At 34.4% G+C, this 24,504-nt stretch overlaps 1 protein-coding gene across 3 annotated transcripts in view; it reads right to left on the bottom strand.

The window, feature by feature from the left end:
• Nucleotides 1-1,186: 1,186 nt before the first annotated feature.
• LOC129002381 (cationic amino acid transporter 2-like) overlaps nucleotides 1,187-24,504 on the bottom strand; it is a 38,465-nt gene continuing 15,147 nt past the window's right edge. For 2 of the 3 annotated variants that reach the window (XM_054430128.1, XM_054430129.1), the window contains exons 2-15: nucleotides 21,096-21,179; nucleotides 20,370-20,520; nucleotides 19,309-19,437; nucleotides 18,337-18,492; nucleotides 17,676-17,780; nucleotides 15,467-15,616; nucleotides 14,702-14,826; nucleotides 14,167-14,264; nucleotides 13,418-13,557; nucleotides 9,909-10,011; nucleotides 9,426-9,580; nucleotides 8,040-8,209; nucleotides 7,473-7,581; nucleotides 1,187-4,795 (exon numbers count right to left, since the gene is read on the bottom strand). In XM_054430128.1, coding sequence (XP_054286103.1) covers nucleotides 4,701-4,795; nucleotides 7,473-7,581; nucleotides 8,040-8,209; nucleotides 9,426-9,580; nucleotides 9,909-10,011; nucleotides 13,418-13,557; nucleotides 14,167-14,264; nucleotides 14,702-14,826; nucleotides 15,467-15,616; nucleotides 17,676-17,780; nucleotides 18,337-18,492; nucleotides 19,309-19,437; nucleotides 20,370-20,520; nucleotides 21,096-21,170 — 1,761 coding nt within the window. In that variant the 5' untranslated portion in view covers nucleotides 21,171-21,179 and the 3' untranslated portion in view covers nucleotides 1,187-4,700. Of the gene's footprint in view, nucleotides 4,796-7,472; nucleotides 7,582-8,039; nucleotides 8,210-9,425; nucleotides 9,581-9,908; nucleotides 10,012-13,417; nucleotides 13,558-14,166; nucleotides 14,265-14,701; nucleotides 14,827-15,466; nucleotides 15,617-17,675; nucleotides 17,781-18,336; nucleotides 18,493-19,308; nucleotides 19,438-20,369; nucleotides 20,521-21,095; nucleotides 21,180-23,942; nucleotides 23,967-24,504 lie in introns of those variants that run through there. The other variant, XM_054430130.1, reaches the window with a different exon arrangement.

Raw genomic sequence — 24,504 nt, 5'->3', positions numbered from 1 at the left:
AAAGTATGTTACCTCTGCTCAATATTGTTTCAAGCCCATAAAGTACATTTGCATAATCAAAACAAATTTCCTAAAAAATGAATAACATGTTTTAAACCTGAGATGTTGTCACTTAAGTTTAGTGAACTGTGTGGATGAATTTCAGTACTAAATAGTTTTCACATGAAGGGAGCCATAATAATCCAAAAGCTATTAAAAAAATCACAAAGAGGAACATTTAAACCACATACATAAACTATTTTATAATTTCAAGCCTTCCTGCTTCTCTTAAAGTATAAAATAAAAAAAAATAGGTATCCTTGCCATTCTCCCAAACTTCAAACATCAAAGAATATTTGAAACTAGAGGCACTTTAATGTTTAAAACTTGTTTTTACCCACACAATTTGAGAATAAAGAATTAACCTGGCCGAGATGTAAGGAAACACTGTGTTCAGCAAAGAGGGGAAAAGAGTATTAGGGCTATAACCTTCAATATTTTGTGGCTTAAAGGGTCGTCTAAATCACTCTGCATTTCCCCCCTTTTCTTCTCTGCCAAAAATGGTTTGTCATCGACTTTATTCTTCATTGAATTGCAACAAAAACGTATTACAAAATTTACAATTTAACAAATAGAAATTTTACAGTGGTGCATTTGAAATGTTGAAACAGAAGTTCAAGATAGCAGCTTGTGATCACTGATTGTGACTTTACTGTTTAGTAATTACTAACTAATGTAAAGAAATAATTGATTTAAAGCAATCCAAAAAGGGTTTGTAGCTCTCACCTTCTCCATTTTGTATAACAATGGTGTCTATCAAAAGTTTCTGATGAAAAAAATTGATGAAAAAATCATGGAATGTCATTAAAAAATATTTACCTAGTAGATTTGGTCACTTGTGTCGTAAGTTTCATCAAATATTACAACTGTGTTGACATGGCCCAATGCTGTGATTCAGACTTTGTCCAATACATTAGGTAACTTTAAAATAATAGGAAGGTGTAAGGCTGTTTTGTGTTGTTTTTGGAGCAAACTAAAAATTGAGTTTTGAAGTCTAAGAAAAATTAAAGATTTATTGGTTTCAGAAAATGTTAACCAAATTTTACATGTTATGGGGGAAGCATTACTGTGGCAGAAACCCAACTCAAGAAAACCCAAAAGGTTATTAATTGTGAGCTTTAGGCCTAAACAATAAAAAGGCAAAAAGTGATATAAAATAAACCTCTTTATTGTTTTACAAAAGTTTACAGATATTTTGTATAGGTAATCATACAACGGCAACAATCAATAACAACAGAAAATATAGCAAATAAGATATAAATCCGTAACTTAACCATACAGTACAACACAGTTCATTGAGCTTATGATTGGCATCTATCTATATATTAATAGGCAAGCATGTTTCTTTAAAACCTTTTTTCTCAGCTCGTGTGCATCGCAGGGAAAATCTACGTATACTGTTGGAAAGATATTTTCCTGTAGATGTGCAGAATGCCTTTAAAAATTAAAATAGGCTAACAAATAAGAACAAAAAATGAATTTGAAAACTTCAAAAAATTAACATGAACCATATGGGTTGCCATGATGGTGACGAAATAACAACAAAATGTAAACAGAAAATCAAAACAAATGGAGAAATTCCAATCATATGTTTTATTTACATAGTGTGGGGAGAAAATAGAGAAGTCTGTACATTAATTATTTTTGGTCGAGTTTCGACCACAGGACGACCACTAGTTATGATTAAAAGCCAACTCATTTGTCCATACACAGATATCATTACTCTACAAATAATTACACTTCACTATACTCACTCAGCTTTTATATTTACTTATTTACCTTAAAATACACATTTATGTGTTAGTGTGAAAAAAAACAAAAAAAAATCAACGTGTTGCATATTATAATCCTTGAGTGTTTTAAAAATAAATCAGAAAAATGTCAATAACTCGATATAAAAAAGATCATATTTAGGCACTCTTTTAGTAAATTTATTCGAGAACATTTACTGGAGTTAGTTTCCTAAAGACTAGAATATGACTGACACTTACATATTCTTCTGCTTTTACTCAATCCAATAAAAACCTAGTATTAAAAATACACATAGTTAAAAACTATAGACACATCCATGTCAATTAGTCAAAGTCCCTATGTTTAACAATACCAACACCATTGTAATCATTAACGTATCCTAATATTGATTGTTATCTACTTATAAAAGAAGATCAAGTTGAATAAATTGACCATCTAAACCACTCTTATTTTTATCTACTGACTGATACATTATGACTAGTTTGTTCCTACTTTCAGGTAAAAAAAAACAATTTAAAAAACTTGTAAATGTAAAATTTTTATTTGTAGGCTTAACACATTTGCTGCGGTGACGCATGGGGTGCCGTGGTGCGAAACGGCTGCGTCACCAGGGAGTGTGCAATGCATTGTTTGCCCAGTCAGGATCAAGCCGAGGACGGTTGGTAAGCGTTAGTATTGTGTCTCTAATACCAGTCTCTAATTGTGGTTGGTTGTAAATTTCCCTGTAAAATCCCTGTCTGGCTAGCTTAGAAATCAACTTGTCCCGTTTTCCTCCCTCCAATTGGCAATACAATAGAACCGGCTACCTCCCAAGTAGTGCTACTATCTGTGGGTGTTTTATCGAAATACGCCGACTCTTTTTGTAAAGCAGCACATCAGGGAACGTTATTTGCTATTCGTCAGACCGAAATATTTGAAAGCCGATCAACCGGCAATCAGGTTCATTCTACACTGCACCGCACCAGGTCTACGCCTGTCATTGACGGGCCGCAGCAAATGTGTTAAGTGGCATGTGTCACCACTACGTTCTAGGTTGTCCGATGAGAGCTGGGTCAAATTGTTATTTTTAAAAAAGTCTCAGCTTTATCACTGATGAGGATGAGACACATCGTAGAGTGGGCGAAGTGTAAATGGAAAGGGTTTTGTAAATTGTGTAAATACAAATTTGATGCAACTCTCACCGGAAGATCCAGAATGTAGTAAATATTAAATAATAAGGTTAATCAAAAGAAGGGTTTTAAAAGCTACAAAATGAAAAGTATATAAATTTATTAAAGTCAATGTGGCTTATTTATTAATCTATAGTAACCTAGTAAGTAAAAATAACATGTTTTGTAATGAGTAAATTATACCAAAAGCGATAAGCATTGTTATTTTCACAGCAAAATGTATAATGTTACATTCTGTAGCATTGACAGGTAGTGTATCAAGACACGGAGAAGTCAGATACATACAAGCTTATGAGAGAACCGTGATCTTTTAGCTCTGGTAAGTTGGGGCGGAAATGTACTTGTAATGAGCAAGGATGCCCACATAGCGTTGTTGTACAGCAGTTGTAGCACACAGGATCTTCCTACAACGTGAGGGCTGTAGAGCGTGAGGGCTAGGGGGAAAGGAGAGAGGAAGGGGACAAATATAATTTAATCTAGAAACCAGAGACTGGTGTTAGAGCTAGACACCACTTAAATGTACAATCCAACGTATCCTCTGTATTTTACTTCTCTGTAATCAAGGTTTTGTTTACACAGTCATGTAGCACTTGGCAGATCCAAAGAATCGGAGAGTTAATGTGGCATTGAAATGAGATAAAAACTAGATGCACTCTTTAAACGCCCACTATGAAGTCTATTTGAAAGTCAGAGTTTTTTGTTTCTCAAAATATCCATGTAATTTTACATAGCTTCTAAAATTCAAATTCACCCCCATTTTCTCATCTAAAATTCCCAATTCCCAGTTTTTCATAGTACAACAAATCTACCATACATCACTATAAAGAGGTTAAGAACAGAATTTACAGATTGATTTTAGTCAGAAAATATGTTTTGACTAACAGCCATTAAGGCACAACAGGGAACGGGTTTTTACAGCTTTACTTTTTTAACACAAAATATCTGTCCTAAATACTAACTGTACTAACATCACACATATCACATGAATTACATATTAAATCTAAAAAACTTAACTCTCATTGAACAACATAACATTAACACATTTATTTTTCAATAAAAGAAAAATAACTATCTATACATAAAATTATGTAATGGGTGAAAAGTAAAATATCCTCTATCTAATCACATTGTAATTTGTGGACAGTTGACCTTATAAGGTATATAATATTAGGTTATAATCTCATAGCCCTAAAAAATGCAATCTTTGTACGAATAAAACAACATAAATCTTAATATTACTGTAGAAGGGAAATCACAATCTAACAAACAACAAATAATGTTCAATACAGAATTATTATTAGAGTAAAGAGCATACCTAAAGTAAATTAAAATAAATCATAACTTTTATAAATTCTAATGGAAATACAAATATAATAAAAGATTAACAAATTAAATTACACTAAAATGGTATAGAACAAATAGATTAAATTCGAAAAAACATATTTAAACTAGCCTACATGCAAAATGTGTTGTAAATACAATAGACTAATAGACTAAACTCCTGCTTATAAATTTTGATAAAACATAAAATAAAGAATTATTATTTTATCAGATAATGCCTGGTATAAAATGATCACTTGCTTATCACTTAATAATACACCAGATCCTCCAAAGTTTAATACTGCTAAAGCAAAATATTGGCTAGTAAAAGGTCGATGTTAAAAAATTCTTAACAAACAAATATGTAACAAACTTGTACTTACAAATCGTAGTAAGACAAAACAAAACCTAACATTTAGACTAGTCACTGTTCTGAAGCTGTTCGTAGGTTGGCTTGTCAGATTCATTATTTGCTTTACTGTGTTTCAGTCCATAAAAGAAGTAGATGAGTAATCCTGCAACAATATTGCCAAAAAGTTACTCAAGTGTTGAAAAGTTTAAATTAAAATTCACAGATTAATACTATTATTCAGTTTTTTAGTTAAATTATATCAAATGCTGGAAGATTATTAAACTAATCAGAAATAAGGAGAACCTTTCTTCGAATAAAATAAAGAAAAGTTGGATATAAAAGTACTGGTACACAAAAATAAACAATTAGAATTCAATGATTGTAAGAGCACCATCCGGAAACAAGTTGAATAATATGAAAAAATGTTAACTAACACGTGAAATCATGCTAAGTATGCTCCAATACAGCAAGGATGTTAACCAAATGTGCTTTGTGAAATGCAATGGAATTGCATGAGTAAAGCAGGGTTTAAGCAATTCATTTAATAGTAAACAGAACGGTTGCATGAAGAAAAAAAGAATTCACAGCGGATGTGTGGCAACTGGCAATGGAAAGAGAAGGGCAAGAAATAGTTTAAGTTCTGTTCCAACCAACTAAAGAGCCACAGTATAGCTTATGCTGCATACTGGTGTTTATAGATGTAGTTCAGCAAGAGCAACAGGTAGCAGCACCGCACAGTCGCCAACCAGCGGCCAGGGCTGTCAAATGCAGAGAAAAAGCTGGGGCAAAAGATCCGGAAAGACAACAAAGAATTATGTAAACCCAAAATGTTGATTGCATAGGACAGATACAAGGTGCGATGATAATGACCATGTAACTGTGTTAGTTATTCATAATTATGCCACGATGGTGATGATAACATTTCCGTGATCGCAGAAGACGATGATGATTAAATGACCACGGGTGATATTTGTATATTGCCGCGAATGCGGATAGCGAGTATAACATTCCTGTTTCTGTGTGAAATGTTCAGGATTATGCCGCTGATGATAATGTTTCGGTGAACGATAGGGATTTGGCTGCTATCGCAGGAGGCAATGATGGTGATGTTTCTGTTACCGCGGGAGATACTGGGATTTTACTGTGATCATGAAAGACGATGATGTTTTGGTTACCTTAGGTGATGATGATAATGAAAATGATCAAGATATTAAAGATTACAGTCAGCACAGGAATGTGATCAATGCAAATTACAGCTGATTTATGATTTATGATAGGTAGGCTAATACTAAATTTAATACTGCTTTTTACTGCTGACCAAATCTGACATGATTTCAACTGAGTGTAAACTCGTGCTAGTTTAAACTTGAGGATTTGAGACAGGCTTTCTGGCATTTATATTTTGTACAAATTTATCTATTTCTCCTAAAAAATATATTATCTTATTTTGATCAAAAATTTTTCAAATAATAACTTTTATGCTATTACTATATAGTAAGTTCACTTACAATATAAATAAAATAAATGGTATCAGTAATCTGACACATACTTTCTCCCATTACCTCGTCAACAACCTTTATCATGGGTAAGCGATGAGAGTAACTATGATATTTAATTGGTAATAAATAATAACACAAAAGTTACATTGACTTCTGAACCGTAATTTTTACAGGAATAGAGGGTTGCACTATTTGGTTCAGAATTATAAGGACCATACCAGAGGAATTTCAATCAGAGCCGGGGGGTTTATTTTAAATCAATTTTTCTGTTTTTTCATGGGTTTTATGGTAAAATAATATACAGGGAAAATCGATATAACTCCAAAAAAATCGGAAATTGAGATGAATGTATCATTAAAATCAGCTGATGCTGCCGAATAGTATCATTGTAAGGATACATGGGAAAAACGTTCAGATTCCTTGTAATCACTCAGGAAGTATACGTGTAACAGAACAGGAGAATAACGATCAAATGCTGGTGCATTTTGGGAACAAGGATTGAACTCCTTGCCTGTCGTAACAGGAAATACCCCGTTGCATCAGTCTGTCCTTTGCTCTATATTGGTGTTTTGCGTGTTGTGTACTATTGATTTCACTATGTTAAAGCAGTTTTAATAAATTTGTATGAATAAATTGTGTTATATTTATAATACTGTGAGCTAATATGTGATATTTACAGTAGATGTATAATGATTTTAGTGTTTAAGTGAAAAAATATGGATAACAGTGAAGTTAGTGATGATCACACTGGTCAAAATGTAAGTACAACTAAAAAGAGATAATTAAGAACATGACTTGGGCCCAATCTTTATAAACAATACCGGTAGCCTTAAAACTTAATTTGTTCAAGATATTGTTTTATATACAGACTTATTTTATTTTTATTATTTTATCGATATACTCTTGTTTCAATATCCAGAACATTATACAATTAATCTGAAATTAAAGTTAATGTAGTGAAATAAACATAAAATTTGTGTATAATTTTGGTATTTCCAAAAATTAAACCTGTGTCACAGGGGAAAACGATCATGCTCGTGGCATTTTTTTTAACTCCCCCAAAAAATATTTTTTTGGTCATATAAGGTTAAACTATATCCCAAACTTGAAGGAAATATATGCAAAGTCTTTCAGAAGAAAAAATGTCATTTATCTTATATATGTGTTCTTTCTGTACAATAAGTCTGTAAACTTTAAAAATATTAGCCTGAAAAATTTACTTTTTGTGAGTTTGATTGTTTGTCCCCTGTACCCCAAACCCCAATCTTAATCACGGATTGACTTTATTTTTAGTATACTGTCCAAAATATCAAAAGGATGCCGTCCAGTAGGCCTACTCACCAACAATCATCCACAGTATGAAGCGTATCCAGGTGTCAAACTCCATAATGAACATGAAGTAGAGGTTCAGGAAGATGCTGATTGTCGGAGTCAGAGGTAGACCAGGCACCTAGACATTAACAAAATTGTCACAGTCAATTAAGGGATTAGGGAACCTACAAAGTGAGGACAATCGTTGCTTAGCCTACTAGGTGTAAGCAGTTTGTAAAATAAAGAAGAATAAAAGGTTTTTATGTTATTTAATGAAAAATACTTTATTTGGAAGGGGACATCATGTGGTAATTTGAAAAAATATTTTTATAAACATGTCCAAATAAAAACATTTTTGTGTTTAGCGAGGGGAGAAGGGTGGTAAGCTAAGTACAAAAATGTCAAATTTTCAGTAAGGGAAAGTAAACGTTAAAGTTGCGTGATCCTGCTGGATATTGTACAAACACCAACCAGTCTGACTACGGATATTGGCAAGGCTATTTGTTTCCTCTCCACAACATCAACAAACATATGCAAATATATCTGTCGCCCATGTGTAAGAGTTGAGCACAAATGTAAAAGATAACCGTTACAGACCTGAAACATGATGGAAGAAGTGCCATGAGGCATTCCCTGGAAGCAGGCCAGCATGAGACCTATCAGAAGTACGAGGACTACACAGAAGTACGACCACAGGCCTGGGTCACTACCCGAGGGCATATGCTGGATATGAATCAACCCCATCACCAACAGTATACATAGGAACGCTGTAACAAACAATCATTGTACGTATAACCCGTCAAACACATTCTACATTCTTCTTCAAATAAAAATCACAGAAAAACAATTCAGATTTTATACAGGATTGAAAATGTGAATGAGTCTGTTATTTGTAAATGTTATATTTTTGGGCGAGGTGTAATTCAGTGGTGAATTTACAGGGCTTTCTCTTTGTTATGTGACAATTTCAAATGTCAAAGTCCAAGAAACTTGTCGGAAACAAAGCGAAAGCTCCGTTAGCGTGGATCGGCTGTTTTTGTGAACCCTTTCATCAACTTTAATGACCAGTTCATCAGTCACAATGCTCGGACGTCCACTCTTCGCTTTGTCATGAACTTCAGTTCGGTCATTTTTAAACTGAATGCACCACCGTCTAACAGATCTTTCATTCATTAAGTTGTTTCCGTAAACTTCACACACTTGGTGATAACAGTTTTTTGCCAACAAAAACCTTATTACTGACCGCACCTCACAACTAGTGGGGTTTTTAATCGCAGCACACATCTTTAGTTGAAATGGCAAAAATAACGGGCAGCGAGATGTTCCCGTTGTCACGGCTGAACGCCGACTGAGTTGCCGAGTGTACACACACCAAAATGTATGAGATCGGTATATGCGTAGTGGCGTCAGAAAGAAACGTTCCTTACTTTCTGAATAGCCTACGTATTTCATTGGACATCATGACATTTGGACGTCGTACAACACTCCCCCCCTGTAAAATATCCTATATTGGGATCGAATGAAAAGAGAGCTTGACGACAAAAGATACCGGTTTTACACAAGTACAAAAGTTTACATGTGTTTAAAATTGAACTGGGTACCTCACTTTTAGGTTAATAATTTTAGAAAAGGATAATCCACTTGTTTGACTGAGGTTTGAATATTTGTTTCAAGTGTAATTCTTGTCTTCTTTTGCAGACTTTAAAAAATATATTACATACCTCTCAATTTGGGGATACATTAGGCAAAAGTACCACCAACTACAGAAAGATCTTAACAAGTAAAAGATTTTTTTGGTACGCCAAACCTAAACTTCTATCTTAAGAACTTCATTACTAGGGGTTCCTATTGAAAGAGAAATAATTGGTCCGCCACTAAAATAATAATCAGTTATGTGCTTTGAACAAATAGACCCGACAAAAAGCAATTACTTACTGTGTTTACGGGGATATTTTTGAATGATATAGAGGTACATAAACTTACTGAGCAGGTAGACCATGAAAGGCACATGTGTGAATGGAGGTTTGGTTGGGTCAAATCTGCTCTCGGCCTGTGTCTGTTTAGACTTGGACGCCAGCAGAGGAGAGTTTTCACTGTCAGAGAGTCCTCCCTCTATGAAATCTCCCTCCTGGCGATATCTGCACAAACCAGGCGACGAATTAACATAATTCTAACTAGATTACACTCCTATCACACAACACACTATGATAAAGTTTTGAACATTGAAAAAGCTAAAAACGTTTTTCAGGATCAAACTGACAACCTTTGGATTGCTAGGCAAGCACTAAAACCAATCACCTGACTAGAGCAGATCAAGTCCACCTTGATCTTTCTCCGATTTTGTAGTAAAAAAAAACATTTTTCCTATCTAAATACATTTTTTTATGTTCAAACTGGTTGTTTGTTGATGCAAAAAAGCACTATTAATAATTGTTTATGAATTCTTAATGTTTGCATTGAGCTCACCTCAGTATAAGCACTGCCATTGCTACTATGATGTAGCAGACCAATGTAGCCATTGACATGAGCTGCATCAGATGTTTAAGGCTAAATACAGCCGCCATCAAACCTGTCAAGCAGAACATCATTCATCATTCAATGATTCCATTATGAATTCAAATAAAGTACAAGATTGAAACTAGAGTAGACTATCACCTCCCACCTCATTATCTCGTTTAGCGGGATGCGTTTTTACCACACTGACATTACCCTGTCACACCTTCCTGTTCTACCGCAACATACTTCGAGTGAAGAGCACGAGCATCACATGCTGAGCACTGTTGATAGCAATAAAAGTAGGGATAAACGCGCGGCACAACCAGCTAGTGTAGCTGCTCTCATTAAACTCCATGTGTTTTGCAGTTCGTCCTGTCGTCCCGCTACGCCGCAGCATGCATGCGGTGGATTCCGCTGACGCACTGCAACCGCTCCCATTAAAACCCATGAGTTTGAATCATCCCGCCAAACGGGTTCCGTTTAACCGGACCGGCGAAACGGGATAGTGTGGCACCGGCCTATGAAGACTGGGAAGAAGGGTTGAAGATGAGTAAGAGTACACCAGGAGGTAAAATACCATCTAGAATTTTGTTCACTGATTATTGCACATTGCTATTGGTATAGAGAATTGATCGTCAAAAGTCAATATCTATGTTTGACAACTCCACGAAGATCGTGCAATAAAAAATTCAGGCTTTTGCCTCGATTGTGGATGACGACGATATTTTTATGTGACATTAGGAGACAATGATAAAGTCTAATGACAGCGGGAGGTACTCAGGGTTTGGCCCTGTTCGGGGAAGACAATGGTGATGATGATGATCCTGTGACCAAGTTAGATACTTAAGATTCTGTCGTGGTCGTGGAAGACAATGATGTTTGTATTTTTGTTAAGGAATTTTCCAAGAACGTGGAAGCAGTGATAAGATGCTTTTGTAACTCAGAAAGATATTAAGGATTTTGCAGTGATCGTGGAAGACAGTGAAGATGTCTCCACGACCATAGGAGATGATCATATTATTTAAATTCATTGTTAAGCCCCTGAGCTGTGGATATTATTGTAAGAATATATTACTTACGTCAATCAGCTCATTAAGTCGTGAGTTTCACCTCAGTACATGTTTCGACACATTGTCATCATCAGCTGAGTTAGTACTTGTGAAGGTTTAATTCACCAGATGGCTTCGTCATGTTGAATAAATTAACACGTAACATGTAACACGAATACGACACGACACATATACAGTACATTTATAACACGTAAAACTTGAAGACATGCAGGCCTGCTCGAACAAAACATACGGTCACGCCGCGGGTCGGGGACAGACTGACTAATTGTTTATCCAGGCTTATCATTGTTATCTCGAAGGCAGTGGACAGCTGTTTCTTTGGTAGGAATGATAGAGTTGAATATTGAGTTGGAGCTGAAATTTAGTTTTTCATTTAGAACAACTTCCTTTGCGTCGTTATTTTTATGAGCTCTGTAGATTTCATATTCTTCTAACGTGTCCAATTTTCTGCCTTTTTCACAAATGTGGAGTATTTCTAGACTGTTTTCTATTGTTCCGAATGAGTGGTTGTGGTCGATTATATGTTGGCTGAATGCTGACTTCTGTTTGTTCGTCCTAGGGTTGCAACCCTAGAACCTCAAGCAATAAATGAGTTAATGGAACTTCTAGCTGAGATATTAAAACAAAATTATTTTATGTTTGAAGACAGATTTTATCAACAAACTGACGGTCTAGCCATGGGCTCACCACTATCAGGGTTTCTAGCCAATATCTACCTTGATCATATTGAAAATGAACACATCTTTTCAAATAAAAACAAATATAAGGACAAAATATTATTCTACTATAGATATGTAGACGACACAATACTGTTATTCAATGGAAACAATAGACAACTGAATCTCCTCCACAACTACCTCAACAAAATAGCCCCAAAACTTAAATTCACCATCGAAATAGAAAATAATAACCAACTCAACTTTCTCGATTTAACCCTGAAAAAGAAGGACACGAAACTGGAATTCAGCATTTACAGAAAACCGACCACAACTGATCAAACAATCCATGCCAGCTCATACCATCCACATTCACAAAAAATGGGTGCCTACAACTCAATGATACATCGTTTACTAAGTATACCATTAAATAAATCCGATTTTGAATCAGAGGTAACAATAATAAAACATATCGCTAGGGCAAATGGTTATGTTGACAGTTTAGTGGACAGACTTATCACCAAACATAAGAACAAACGAGAAAATAAAAGTGAAACTTGTCAACCAAACCGTGAAAATAAGGCCAAATATGTATGTATTGAATACAGTCACACCATACAACACACGTTGAACAAATCTATGAAAGATAACAACTTAACCCTAGTATTCAACACTAAGAATAAAACAAAAAACTTGCTGAATTACAAAACGCCAAATGTAGAAACGAATACTAATAACAAAACTGGTGTCTATAAACTAAAATGTGCTGACTGCCCGAGCATATATATAGGCCAAACTGGTCGCGGGTTTAACACACGGTTTAAAGAACACAGACCCAACCCTAGGACGAACAAACAGAAGTCAGCATTCAGCCAACATATAATCGACCACAACCACTCATTCGGAACAATAGAAAACAGTCTAGAAATACTCCACATTTGTGAAAAAGGCAGAAAATTGGACACGTTAGAAGAATATGAAATCTACAGAGCTCATAAAAATAACGACGCAAAGGAAGTTGTTCTAAATGAAAAACTAAATTTCAGCTCCAACTCAATATTCAACTCTATCATTCCTACCAAAGAAACAGCTGTCCACTGCCTTCGAGATAACAATGATAAGCCTGGATAAACAATTAGTCAGTCTGTCCCCGACCCGCGGCGTGACCGTATGTTTTGTTCGAGCAGGCCTGCATGTCTTCAAGTTTTACGTGTTATAAATGTACTGTATATGTGTCGTGTCGTATTCGTGTTACATGTTACGTGTTAATTTATTCAACATGACGAAGCCATCTGGTGAATTAAACCTTCACAAGTACTAACTCAGCTGATGATGACAATGTGTCGAAACATGTACTGAGGTGAAACTCACGACTTAATGAGCTGATTGACGTAAGTAATATATTCTTACAATCATATTATTACCTCAACCTCGGCTTGGTCGAAAATATTAGGTGTGTCAGCACCTTTATTTATTAAAAATTTATTTTTAATATTTGTTTGTAAGATCTTAATTTAAATTTTGTATTGTATTTGTTCAATGTGTTTAGAAGGATTTAGATTGGAATTGGTATCGCTATGATGAATCGATAAATTTTGGTATTGACACACCATTTTCAATACATTATTTTTTATCTCATTACACAAAGTGCAAAAAAATCACATAAAAAGAATACTTTCTCCATATACTATGTATAAGGGGAAAAAGTAAAAGGAGTAAAATCATTGCAAAAACAAGCTTGGTAATCAATCACCTGTTATTACTCCTGAGACGATTGTACCAATGAAGGGAGTCTTGAACTTTGGATGAACCTGTCCAAGCCACTCAAACAGCAGTCCGTCTTGGGCCATGGAGTAGATGATCCTCGGGAGGGGAAACAGACCTCCGAATAAGCTAGGAAAATAAACAACAACTAAATCAAAATTACTCATTCAATTTATTACTTACTGACTATTACCCTTTACTCCCATAAATGCTACAACATCCTGTTGTCTGAGAATGATATTTTTTATTTAAAGGAGATTATCTATATTTGTGGGTGGTCATGATAAACTGGACTAGAAACACTCATAATCTCTCCGTGTGGCTGGTAGGACTAAAATATGGATAACACTTAATATTTTTTTTTTACAGTCGCGACTTGCTCTCAGCCGGTGCCGTATCACGTGTTTCGTTACCGTCTGGTCGACCAGTGTTAAATGTTCCGTTTTGTGTTTTCGTGTTTTATGTAGTGTCCATGTTATTTATTTTACCATACACTTTTGACGAACTCCACCAAGAGGAATATCTAATGACCACTTCTTGACATTCTTTTGACCCTATGATGTGCTCCATCCGAAGCACGAAACAGCTGTAGTCACAGCGAACTACAAAGGATTGTTTTGGACAGTAACAAGGTAAAATAAACCACTATACATTTTTTTTACAGTTGTACAACATGCCAGCTACATTTTGAAGAATGTTTTAGTGGTTTGTGCTGATAAATTTGTTGAAATACCATACCTGGCTCCGAATCCAAAAAGACTTCCAAAAGTAACTATCCATTTGGCCCACTCTAGGTTGAGCTCAGCAAATACATATGGTATTGGGGCTTCCTCATCCTGAAACATTTAAAATAAGTTACTACTAGAGCTACTAGGTAACTATTTGGTAAAAATGTTTAGACCAGGTTTTAAGGATTTTGTGGCGGTAGGAGTTAACTGATGATCATATTTTAATAGCACATGTAAACATAGAATTTTTGGAACAACTCTAGGATCATGTTTTTGTTTAAAATTTTTTCTTGTTATTTCAGTTATATAAAGCCTTGTTTAGGCGGTAAATACATGATAAGTGTGATCGATTTGATTGGATACTCCAATCATCAACAGACCCAATAGACTAATGCTATTGAGCTAATAGGTGATTACTAGATTTGAATAGTAAACATACTTTCAACAATTTAAAATAAAAAGAGAGATTCTTGGGATACAAAACCCAAGGGACAGCACTGGCTTGTACTATATAGTAAGGCTATACAGTATAAGGTAGGTACTACCTGGAGGTAGTAAGGCCACATAAGAGTCAACACTGTAGACACTCCAGAGTACGCCAGGAAGCAGATGAACAGAGAGGCTATGATGGATATAGGAATGGCTCTCCTGGGATTACGTACTTCCTCTCCTGCAAAAACATTTCCTTGTGTCCATTCACAAACTACAAACATTAACTGACCCTTGTGACATGAAAACTATTGCTGTCCTTTTTATTTATGTTAATACATAATTGTTTTAGTATACAGTGAGGTGCCTGGTTAGTCAGTCACGTTCAAAAACCTGTAAAACTTTATTGGAGTTTTTTTCCAATTGTTAATAAGAGATTGGGGGCCTCTTTCAACCTTGCATTTGCCCATCTACTTAGTTCTTGGGCCTGTGCATGGTACTGTGCATGGTTAAGGAATAGTTAGGCCAGTTTAGTACAAGAATGAACTGTACTGATAACACTTAGAGGTGTACACCACACAAAATCTTTAACATCACTGCCATGAATTAATAGTACGGCACTGTCAATACTGCGGTTGTTTCTGCCAACACGTTATTAAGTACCAACAAGTTTGGGTCACTATGGCCCTACTTTCCCACACTCTTCAGAAGCGCTTTGACCTTATAAGCGGCTTACAATCCTACATGTTTCAATATTTACCTGTTTTAGGCAATAAGACCCAAGAAAGGTTAATAGGTACTTTTTAACATAAACAATTGCATTGGACAGCCCCCCCCCCCCCCCAAGAGGACAATATATTTATCCTCTCTAACTGGCTTACCTGAAGTAGCAATGACATCAAATCCAACAAAACCATAGAAACATGTGGCAGCTCCTTGTAGGGTGCCTACAATACCATATGATAGAAATCCTCCGCTACCATACCCAACTGGTACTATGGTCTTGGGCAGCTTCCAGTTCTGGAAATCAGCTGGAAAATATGACTATTGTCAATCATATAGCTAATTTATTCATGTACACTAGTTAGTGATTATTTGTTACTATTAATGCGCATGGTTAAAAACAATACCATACTCCTTTTGTAAACTGAGCAATGAGCATGTAAATAACCATAAATCTTCATATTTTGTTCCATTGTTACTATTTATTCACAATGTTCAAAACCGTTATGGATACAATACCAGACGTATTTTTAAAGGGATAGAGGGTAGAGATATTTTAAAGTCATCAATTTATAGAATTAGTTGAACAGTGCTATTCACCAAATATCTTGACATAGAATAAAGTGCTCAGGAAATTGACAAAAAATGTTTTAGAATAGCTATTAAAATAATTAAATTCACACTACACTCATCTCCATTCATTATTGGCTTTAAATACCTACTTTCGTATGGTCCCTATTTCAAAGTAAAGTATTAAAGTATTTACTTATTTTCATTTTCCCATAGTGGTTTAAATATTATCTTGTTACTGTCTAAAGCGATACTTTGTAGTTTACTAGGACTACAGCAGTTTTGTGCTTCAGATGGAGCACATAATCAGGTCTGAAGAATGTCAAGACATCATTGAATATTCCTTGTGGTTGAGTTCGTCAAAAGTGACGTCTTAACATTCTTGTGACCTGATGATGTGCTCCATCTGATGCACGAAACTGACGTAGTCCTAGTAAACTACAAAGGATTGTTTTGGACAGTAATAAGGTAATATAAATAACTATAGTTAATTCAGATGATCCGGAGACCATTCTATCATTCATTTTTCCATCTGTGCTGGACTGTTGAAAATGTCTTAAGACAATAAATGACTGATAATCTTCCATAGCTTTCATGTTTGACACGACACAGTACATATGTCTCTGTTGCACTCGCTACGATCAGTAACAGCTGTAAAATATTGAGCAACCAATAAACAATGTGTGGTATACAGCCTTGTTAAAAAAATAAAAATAGTTCTCTGATTCTCACATGACACCAACTGGGAACCTTTGGGTCTTGTCAAACCAAAGTGTCTTTTTTTGACAAGAAAGGCTCGTTAAATGCTGTGAAGGGTTAAGGGGATACGCCACTATCTGTAGGCCATATTTTATATTTTTTTTACATTTTCCAAAAGTTGCATTTTTAGATAGGTCATTTAAATGTGAACATTTAGCTAAAATTGTTTGCCAATCTGACAACTCCTTCTAGTATAAAAAAAATAAAATATAAAACGCCGCAACCAGCAATTTAACAAAATTTTGAACTATTTTTTTTTGTTCCTGATATGTACACTTTTAATTGTGTATCATAATTATGTATTATGGAGTTATAAAGTAGGGTACATGTATTTAAAACAAAATAAGTACTTTGCTATTTTTATATATAATATAAAATAATAAGTTAGAGTAGTTATGGGAATTTTTCTCCTGTCAACCACCTGTTACATCACCTGCGATTATCTCAATACCGTGTTTTTTAGGTTATTATTGTACAAAAGTTTGAATAACTCCGTTAGTACTATACTTATAGTATTCAAATTTTCACCAGACCTTCTTTATATAGTAATAAAGGATTGTGTGTATAGTAAGCCCTATAGCATTACATTTACTAAAAATATTTATGTTTACGCAAAAATTTTAAATATTTTTTTCAGCTTTTTTATATTTTGAATAAAAGGTGTCCTAAAAATTTTGTTTTTTTAGTTACCATAACGATATAACACAGAAATACTAATTATTTCATCCTGAATCAGGAAATAAATAGAATATGTCATTCCGATCAGTAGTTGAAAAGTTATTCTCAATAACGACTTCTTAAAAATTTTGGTGAAAAAAACTAAAAACGCATATAAATTTAGTAAATAAGTTATAAATTCAATATTTTTGTACCTAAATCTTCTAACTAAGTCTAGTATAAACAAAATATACTAACTAGGTTGACAAAAATAAAATAATAAAAAAAAAGTTGGAGATAGTGGCGTATCCCCTTAACATTATAGTATCAAAAATGATTTAGTATAACAAATTATCAGTTTCTATTTTGGTTCAAGCTTACCATAAAAACTGCCCAGAACAATGACAAAGATGACGATCCCGCAGTTGACAGTTGAGAGAAGATTGTTAAGGATTATTGACTCCTTCAGGCCCACGGCAAGTCCAACTAAAACAGGTCCGTTTATTAGAGTATAAGTCAAGATAGATCCAAATTCATTTCAATAAAAACTACTTGTAAAAACTACGATTTGTTTGTGCCAAAATCGTATATTATTGTTCTCTGTATAAAATCATTGTTATATTTATTCTCTGTTAATTTTTTTGTTGCCATTTTGTTACCGTTTGATTTACAAATTTTATACCTTGTTATGTTTGAATATGTTCATGTTGTATTGTAGCACTAAATTTAAAACTGTGATCAACATCTTAGGAACCAATTTATGTTTTAGAATAATTAAGGACTGAGAATCAATTTTTAAGAGATCAAGACGAAGCACCTGTACATGTGATTTTCACAAATTTGTATGTTATGTGCAAATAAATTATTATTATCATTACTTAATGTTTTAGTTTGATAACAAAACGGATCTGAATTAAGAAGCACCATATCCATATCACACATGTTTATACAAACCTATTAATTAAAAATATTTAGAAAATGCAAGTAGGTTTTACAGTATTATGGAAATAATAGTAAAATGTGATAAATAATAAGTACTTACAGCATACAACGACTGAAATAGCAAATGCAAACATATCAAAATATCCTGACAAAAAAGGTAGATTTACTGGGAACATAGATTTGAAGTAATCTGCCATAGCATAGTCAAATAGAGCGTCCAAATACACACTGCTTGCCTTAGCAACACTGGCTGCACCTGCAAGATAAAGAGTTGTAAATTAACAAAGTAAATTATTTTGATTACCTGAGGAATATTTAAAATGTATTATAACAATTCAGCGAGCTTTATTTTTTTGAGTTAACATTTGACCACCTTCCAATATTGTTTTTTGTTTGCTTAAATTTAGAGAAGGAAAGACCTGGAAGAAGGTAGACAAATGAGATGAAAAGGATGGCAGAAGAGATGAATGAGACGATACGTCAAATGGCCAAATAGGTGAAAGAAGAAGAGAGGAACTGGAAAGATGAGAAAAGATAAAGAGTTCATGGCAGACTCAGGAATATGTATATGTGTATTTATTATATTTGCCAAACTCGATAAATGCAACTCGTCAACAAAGTGGGGATATCAAAATTGTATATTTAAACTGCCAACACAATTATTTTAAGAGAAAATTATATGTAATCTGTGGCTATACATGGTCAAAAGAAAATTTACAATCACTTACTATAAAAACAATATCTTCAGACAAGGGCATAGGTCAATCTTCATAGCAATATCTTATCACTTCCATTGACTTCTCATTGTACAACCAAGACCTTTCTAATGGCCCAAAATGTTATCAAACATTAAATGTTTAGTTAAAATACAACCTATTACGCCTTGAACCGATATACAATGTTTTTGCTTGTTATGTAAACAATGGTCATGGCTAAAGTTAAAAAAGGCATGTTACTCCAGTCTACATACATCCTTCCCTCATATTCTGGTTAAATTACACAGCAATGTAATGAAAATTACATAATGATAGGGGTTATAACTTATTACTATACCAATACATTGTGAACTTACCAATTATGTATTCTATGATGAGATTCCAGCCAATAATAAAAGCAATGAACTCTCCAACAGTTACATAGCTGTAAATGTATGCGGAGCCTGCTTTGGGCACTCTTGCCCCGAATTCAGCATAGCACAGACCTTGAAACACAAAAATACAGATATAAAATTATATATATAAGTGATGATTATAATTCAATTCAAATGTTTAATTGCCTGTATAGTTTATAGCTTACAATGAGCACTGATTATAATTTTATTTATACGTTCATAGTGAAGATGATCACTGTTACAGGTAGTTCTTGCTAAGAGATCTATCTTTGAAAATGTTTAGCTCCTTATAGCGAATTTCCCTATAAGGAAGTACTTTAACTATCACCGTAGGTTGCACGGTAAGACCTAGAACCGGGGCTGATTTACTTTTTAAATTTTGATCTCAATAGGCCAAAAACACAATTCGTTGGAATTTGTATACATGTACTGTATGTATGTTGTATATATTCAGGGTGTCCCGGAACTCTCTGGAACCCTTTTGTATAGGTATTTGTTTCTTAGGTCAAAATAATTACAAAAATTCCATACAAACATGGCTCTAAGATGCTTGGTTTTCCACCTGTGTGTCTGTATGTGATTTTCACAAATGAATCCATAACTTGAATACCTTAAGCGATTGACTTGAAACTTAGTATGTGAGTAGTGACAAGTAAGTCTAATCTTTGCAGAAAGTATCAGATTTATAAATTGTACCAATCCAAAATGGCAGCCATTTAAAATTGTCTATCTTCAATAACTTTAAAATAAGTGATGATACTAAAAACTATCAAAAGAGTAGGCCTATACAATTTTGGGACATTTTATGACTGACAACGATATTTAAACTGTAAAGATCAGTTAAACAACCAAGATATAAACATTTTTGTGAGACCAGTCATGGTCTAGACCGCCACGCCAAAGGGACAAGGCAGGGTGTAACAATAGGAAAATATCAAAACAAAACTTTCATAGCTTAAATGGTCTAGGTTAAAATGGTGATTAAAATGTGACAGACACTTAATTAATGTTAAGATTTTCACCTGCTAACATGGAAGCTACAGCTGCATAGAAGAAGGATAGAACAACTCCAGGTCCTGCACTATCTCTAGCTACCCCTCCTGGAATGAGATAAACTCCCACACCCAGTGTTGTGCCCACACCTAGAGCGATCAGGTCAAAGGTTGATAGCACCTGCAAACAGTACATATACAATTACAATTTGTGTTACAAAGTATGTTCTTCAATTTGTTAACCATTATGTGACGTTAGGTTTATAATATCGCGTAAATTGTTTAAATACCTGCTTATAGTAATCATTGGTTGCTATTCAGATTCAGATTCAGAAACACTTTATTCAAGATTTACATTTTACAAATATAAATGCAGAATGTACCCCTATAGGGTGCTAAAAGGGGAAACAATAATCTATTAAGTCTACAGTGCATGTAAGTATTGTCTACTGCAGGTGGCAGTCCTAGGCAATAAAGAACTCAGTACACATAGGGGCAACCAAAAGGGGTACACACTATTGCGTAGTCATATTACAAGTGGGCTTTCCTGTACTATCTAACAAGAAGGAGTTGCGAACAAAAATTACATGACCAGTTAATCAGGAATATGACTTTATAGACCTTAATCATTATCTAATTAAATGGCTAAATTATTGTAAAATTTCTTTAAATACACCAAGCATTACCAACTGTGGGCATTTGTCCCAGTACGAGAATGCCTAGGCATTTTACGGAACTAACTCTTCACAATCGTACCTTGCCCAGCTGTGAAGGTTCACTCATCACCAATGCCAAGGACTTGCGGCGAGTCAAGGCTTGAAAGAGCCCCATTGCTGGTCACTGGAACAATAACCATCCATTATAGCCCATGAAATAAATCAAGATGATAAATTCACAAGAAGACCCCTGAAGATGCCACACAAGGTGGTGAAATGCATAGGGTGACACAACTATCTTACCTTCAAGTACTCAGGCAACAAGAACAAAGGAAAATCAGATATAATTCAAGTTCTTGAAATTGAGATAACAAAATATTTAAAGCATATTAATTATGATAGGTACACACACATCAATTTTGTATGGTTTGGATGATGCATGGTGCTGGTGCACACTGTGTGATGTAAACATTCTGATTTTCAATTCATGCTGTGTTGTTAACGATTGTTGACAACCCAAAAACAAAATTTGTAGAATGAACTCCTCCGCCACGATTTTGACCATTCATGTCTCATTAGAAAGCGTATGTTGCGTAAGTGTGCAAACTGATCTAAAAATGTTTTAAAAGGTCCTTTGGGCTATGCCTCAACACGTGCTACAAACATTAAATTTTACTGATTTGGTAAAAAAGTTTGACCATTACAAGTCATCCTGAACAAAAAAAAAAAAAAAATGGTTTTTGAAGTAATGGTATGTGTGATTGTAGCTTCAGGCCACACCTGTGGTCCGATTTTGATGATATTTGGTGTGTGGATACTAATCCATGGTATCTCCAGGCCTTTAATAACTTTTTGAGATTTTGATTTTAATGGCAGCCTAATTTTCCCATAAAACGCACAAAACTAAAAAATATAATAATTTAGTATGTTACAGTCCTTTTGTCTCTAAACAAGATGGTATAACCAACAACACTGTAAAAAATTTGGTTCAAAAGTTTTTGTAACTTTTTTAGCTTTTCTCCACAAAGACCAATAAAAAAGAAACAACAAACAAATTGGATAAAAACCATTTAACTAATTTTGGTTAAAACTGTGTAGTGTAGGCTATGTTTTAGTCCTTTTAACTCTAAACGGTACAACCCCTATTGCTGTAAAAATTACGGTTTACAAGTTATTGCAACCTTTGTCATTTCCCCCATGAATTATAAAATTAACTCTCTCCATTTAGCCATGTGATATGGGTGTTTGACAAGCTAGAATGGGAGAAGAACATTAAATAAACGGTATTATTAGCAATCTGACAATTCTCTGACATCTCCGAGAAAGTAACTTATGTGTCAGATTGCTAATACCGTTTATTTAACGTTGGCATAACAAACGATGACTTACTTTCCTTGATGCACAATATACTATTTTCATTTTGTGGCTTCTATTACTAACCGAATAGCATTTAAATCAGTTTTAAAAATCCATATTTTCACAAAATCTCCCCGGGTTCCCGGATGTTTACTATCTATTGCAACCCGGTTCCAAATCCTGCGAGCGCCCATGCCTGTAATGCTTTGCAATTGCTTGAATTTGAGCAACAGGTACACTAGTATGACTGATGATGTAAAGGAATAAATTAATGTTAGAAGAATCATAGCTTAAAATTAAAGATACACTTATTTTAGTACCAGCATTGACTATTGGATACTGCAGTAGACCCATCTTTATGGCCATTTTTTTATAAAGAAGGCTTCAAACCATGTCTCCATTAGAATATACTGTATGTTTAAAAATGTAAATGTTTCAATTTGAAATAAATTACCAAATAGGTAAGAAACTTATACCGTGGCCCTCATGGTAATCCCGATTTTTTGGCTGATAACATAAATTACAATATTATATTAAATTTGAGGTCCGGCAGGGGTGCCAATCCCCCCCAAAACCCATGTCGCAAAATCCCCTCTACCTAATTATTTGGACGACCTATGACGAGAGGTCCGGAGAACCCCCCCCCCCCACACAATGCCAAAAAGTCGAGAGAGTAAATTAAGAAAATACATTTTCTTTTAGATCTGTGATAGGATTTGTAACCTAATTTTTATGTGCAATCTGTTTCTTTGTTTGAAGTTCATTGTTGGTGATGGTGAGTTAATGTTGTTCAAAGGTTTATCGCGGACATTTTCCATCACGAATGTAAAAAACAATACACAACGTTTCGGGATCTGGAATCTGATCCCGTCTTCAGGTGAAAAAACTTAACTAACACATTACAACTAACAATACACAAACGCCCAACCTAAGTTGGAATACACTACCGAGGGTAGTAGTCAAAAAATATGCACTGTATAGCAGTCAAGTCATGATACAACATGCAATTAATTTAACAAATCACAAAACACTATAATCTATAAAAGGTTTAACGTACAAAAAACTCACACAATAGAACACTAACAACACCGTACGCTATGACTCCACCGATGAGACTGAACAACCAATCTGTTTGTTTTAAATTATTATATTATTATATCCGGACTGTCCGGAGAAAGATTCGGAAGGACCTAAGAAAAGTTGTAAAAAATCACAATAACTTATCCAAAGTTTTTATATTTTTTGCATTCCTCAGACTTGTCAATATTTACAGTAAAAACTGTATCGTTTGACATAAAATGTTTGAATATTTGCTGTGAATTGTGTAACAAATCAAGTATTTATATTTTTTGGAACTATTTCCAACTGTATTAGTAATTTTTTATCCAGTTAACAAGGTTAGGTATCAATCTTAAAATCTAGACTAGCGAATAGCCATTAGCAATTTAGACCAGACAATTTTAGGCCTACGGCCTACGCTTTTTTTGAAAGTTAAAAGAATTTGAATTAATATAAAATAAACCCTGTATTATATTAAATACTTACATAAAAAACAAAAAAAAAAAACAATCAAATAGTAGACATTACTCACCTAAAGGAAGAGCCAAAAACACTGCGGGTTTACAACTACAAACCACTAGCTGTTATCAGTATTATCAGTTTACCCCTGACCTGCCATGTGGGAGCAGAGTTCCATCTATGTTTGGGTTGGAGCAATATTTGAGACCAATGTTGCAAGATAGGCCGAACCTCTTATCTCATTTATAAAACATTGATTTAATTAGTCTGGTAGGGCAACTCTGATAGTAAAAACATTGTTTGGTTAAAGTGTAAAGCAAATAATGAAGTTCATATTTACAAGTATAGCATGTGTAAACATAGAAAATATCAGTTAAAAATTTTGGTTGTGTTGCTAGTGGGATCATCTCATAACTCCAAGGTTTCACAACTCCAAGTGATCATAACTCCAAAGTTTCATAAGTCCAAGAGATCATAACTCCAAATTATATTTAATCCAAAGTTTCACAACTACAAGTACCCGAAAAGGGATAATTTCATTACTCCAAGAAAAATATAAGCGCAAGTGATCATAACTCCAAAGTTTCATAAGTCCAAGTGATCATAACTCCAAAGTTTCATAAGTCCAAGTAAAA

This window comes from Macrosteles quadrilineatus, unplaced genomic scaffold (genome assembly GCF_028750875.1).
Source record: "Macrosteles quadrilineatus isolate MER2022 unplaced genomic scaffold, UCM_ALF_1.0 Scaffold_9__3_contigs__length_116548681, whole genome shotgun sequence".
Taxonomy (NCBI): domain Eukaryota; kingdom Metazoa; phylum Arthropoda; class Insecta; order Hemiptera; family Cicadellidae; genus Macrosteles; species Macrosteles quadrilineatus.
Note: the sequence above shows the minus strand (reverse complement) of the source record. Positions and strands in the feature narration are given on the sequence as shown.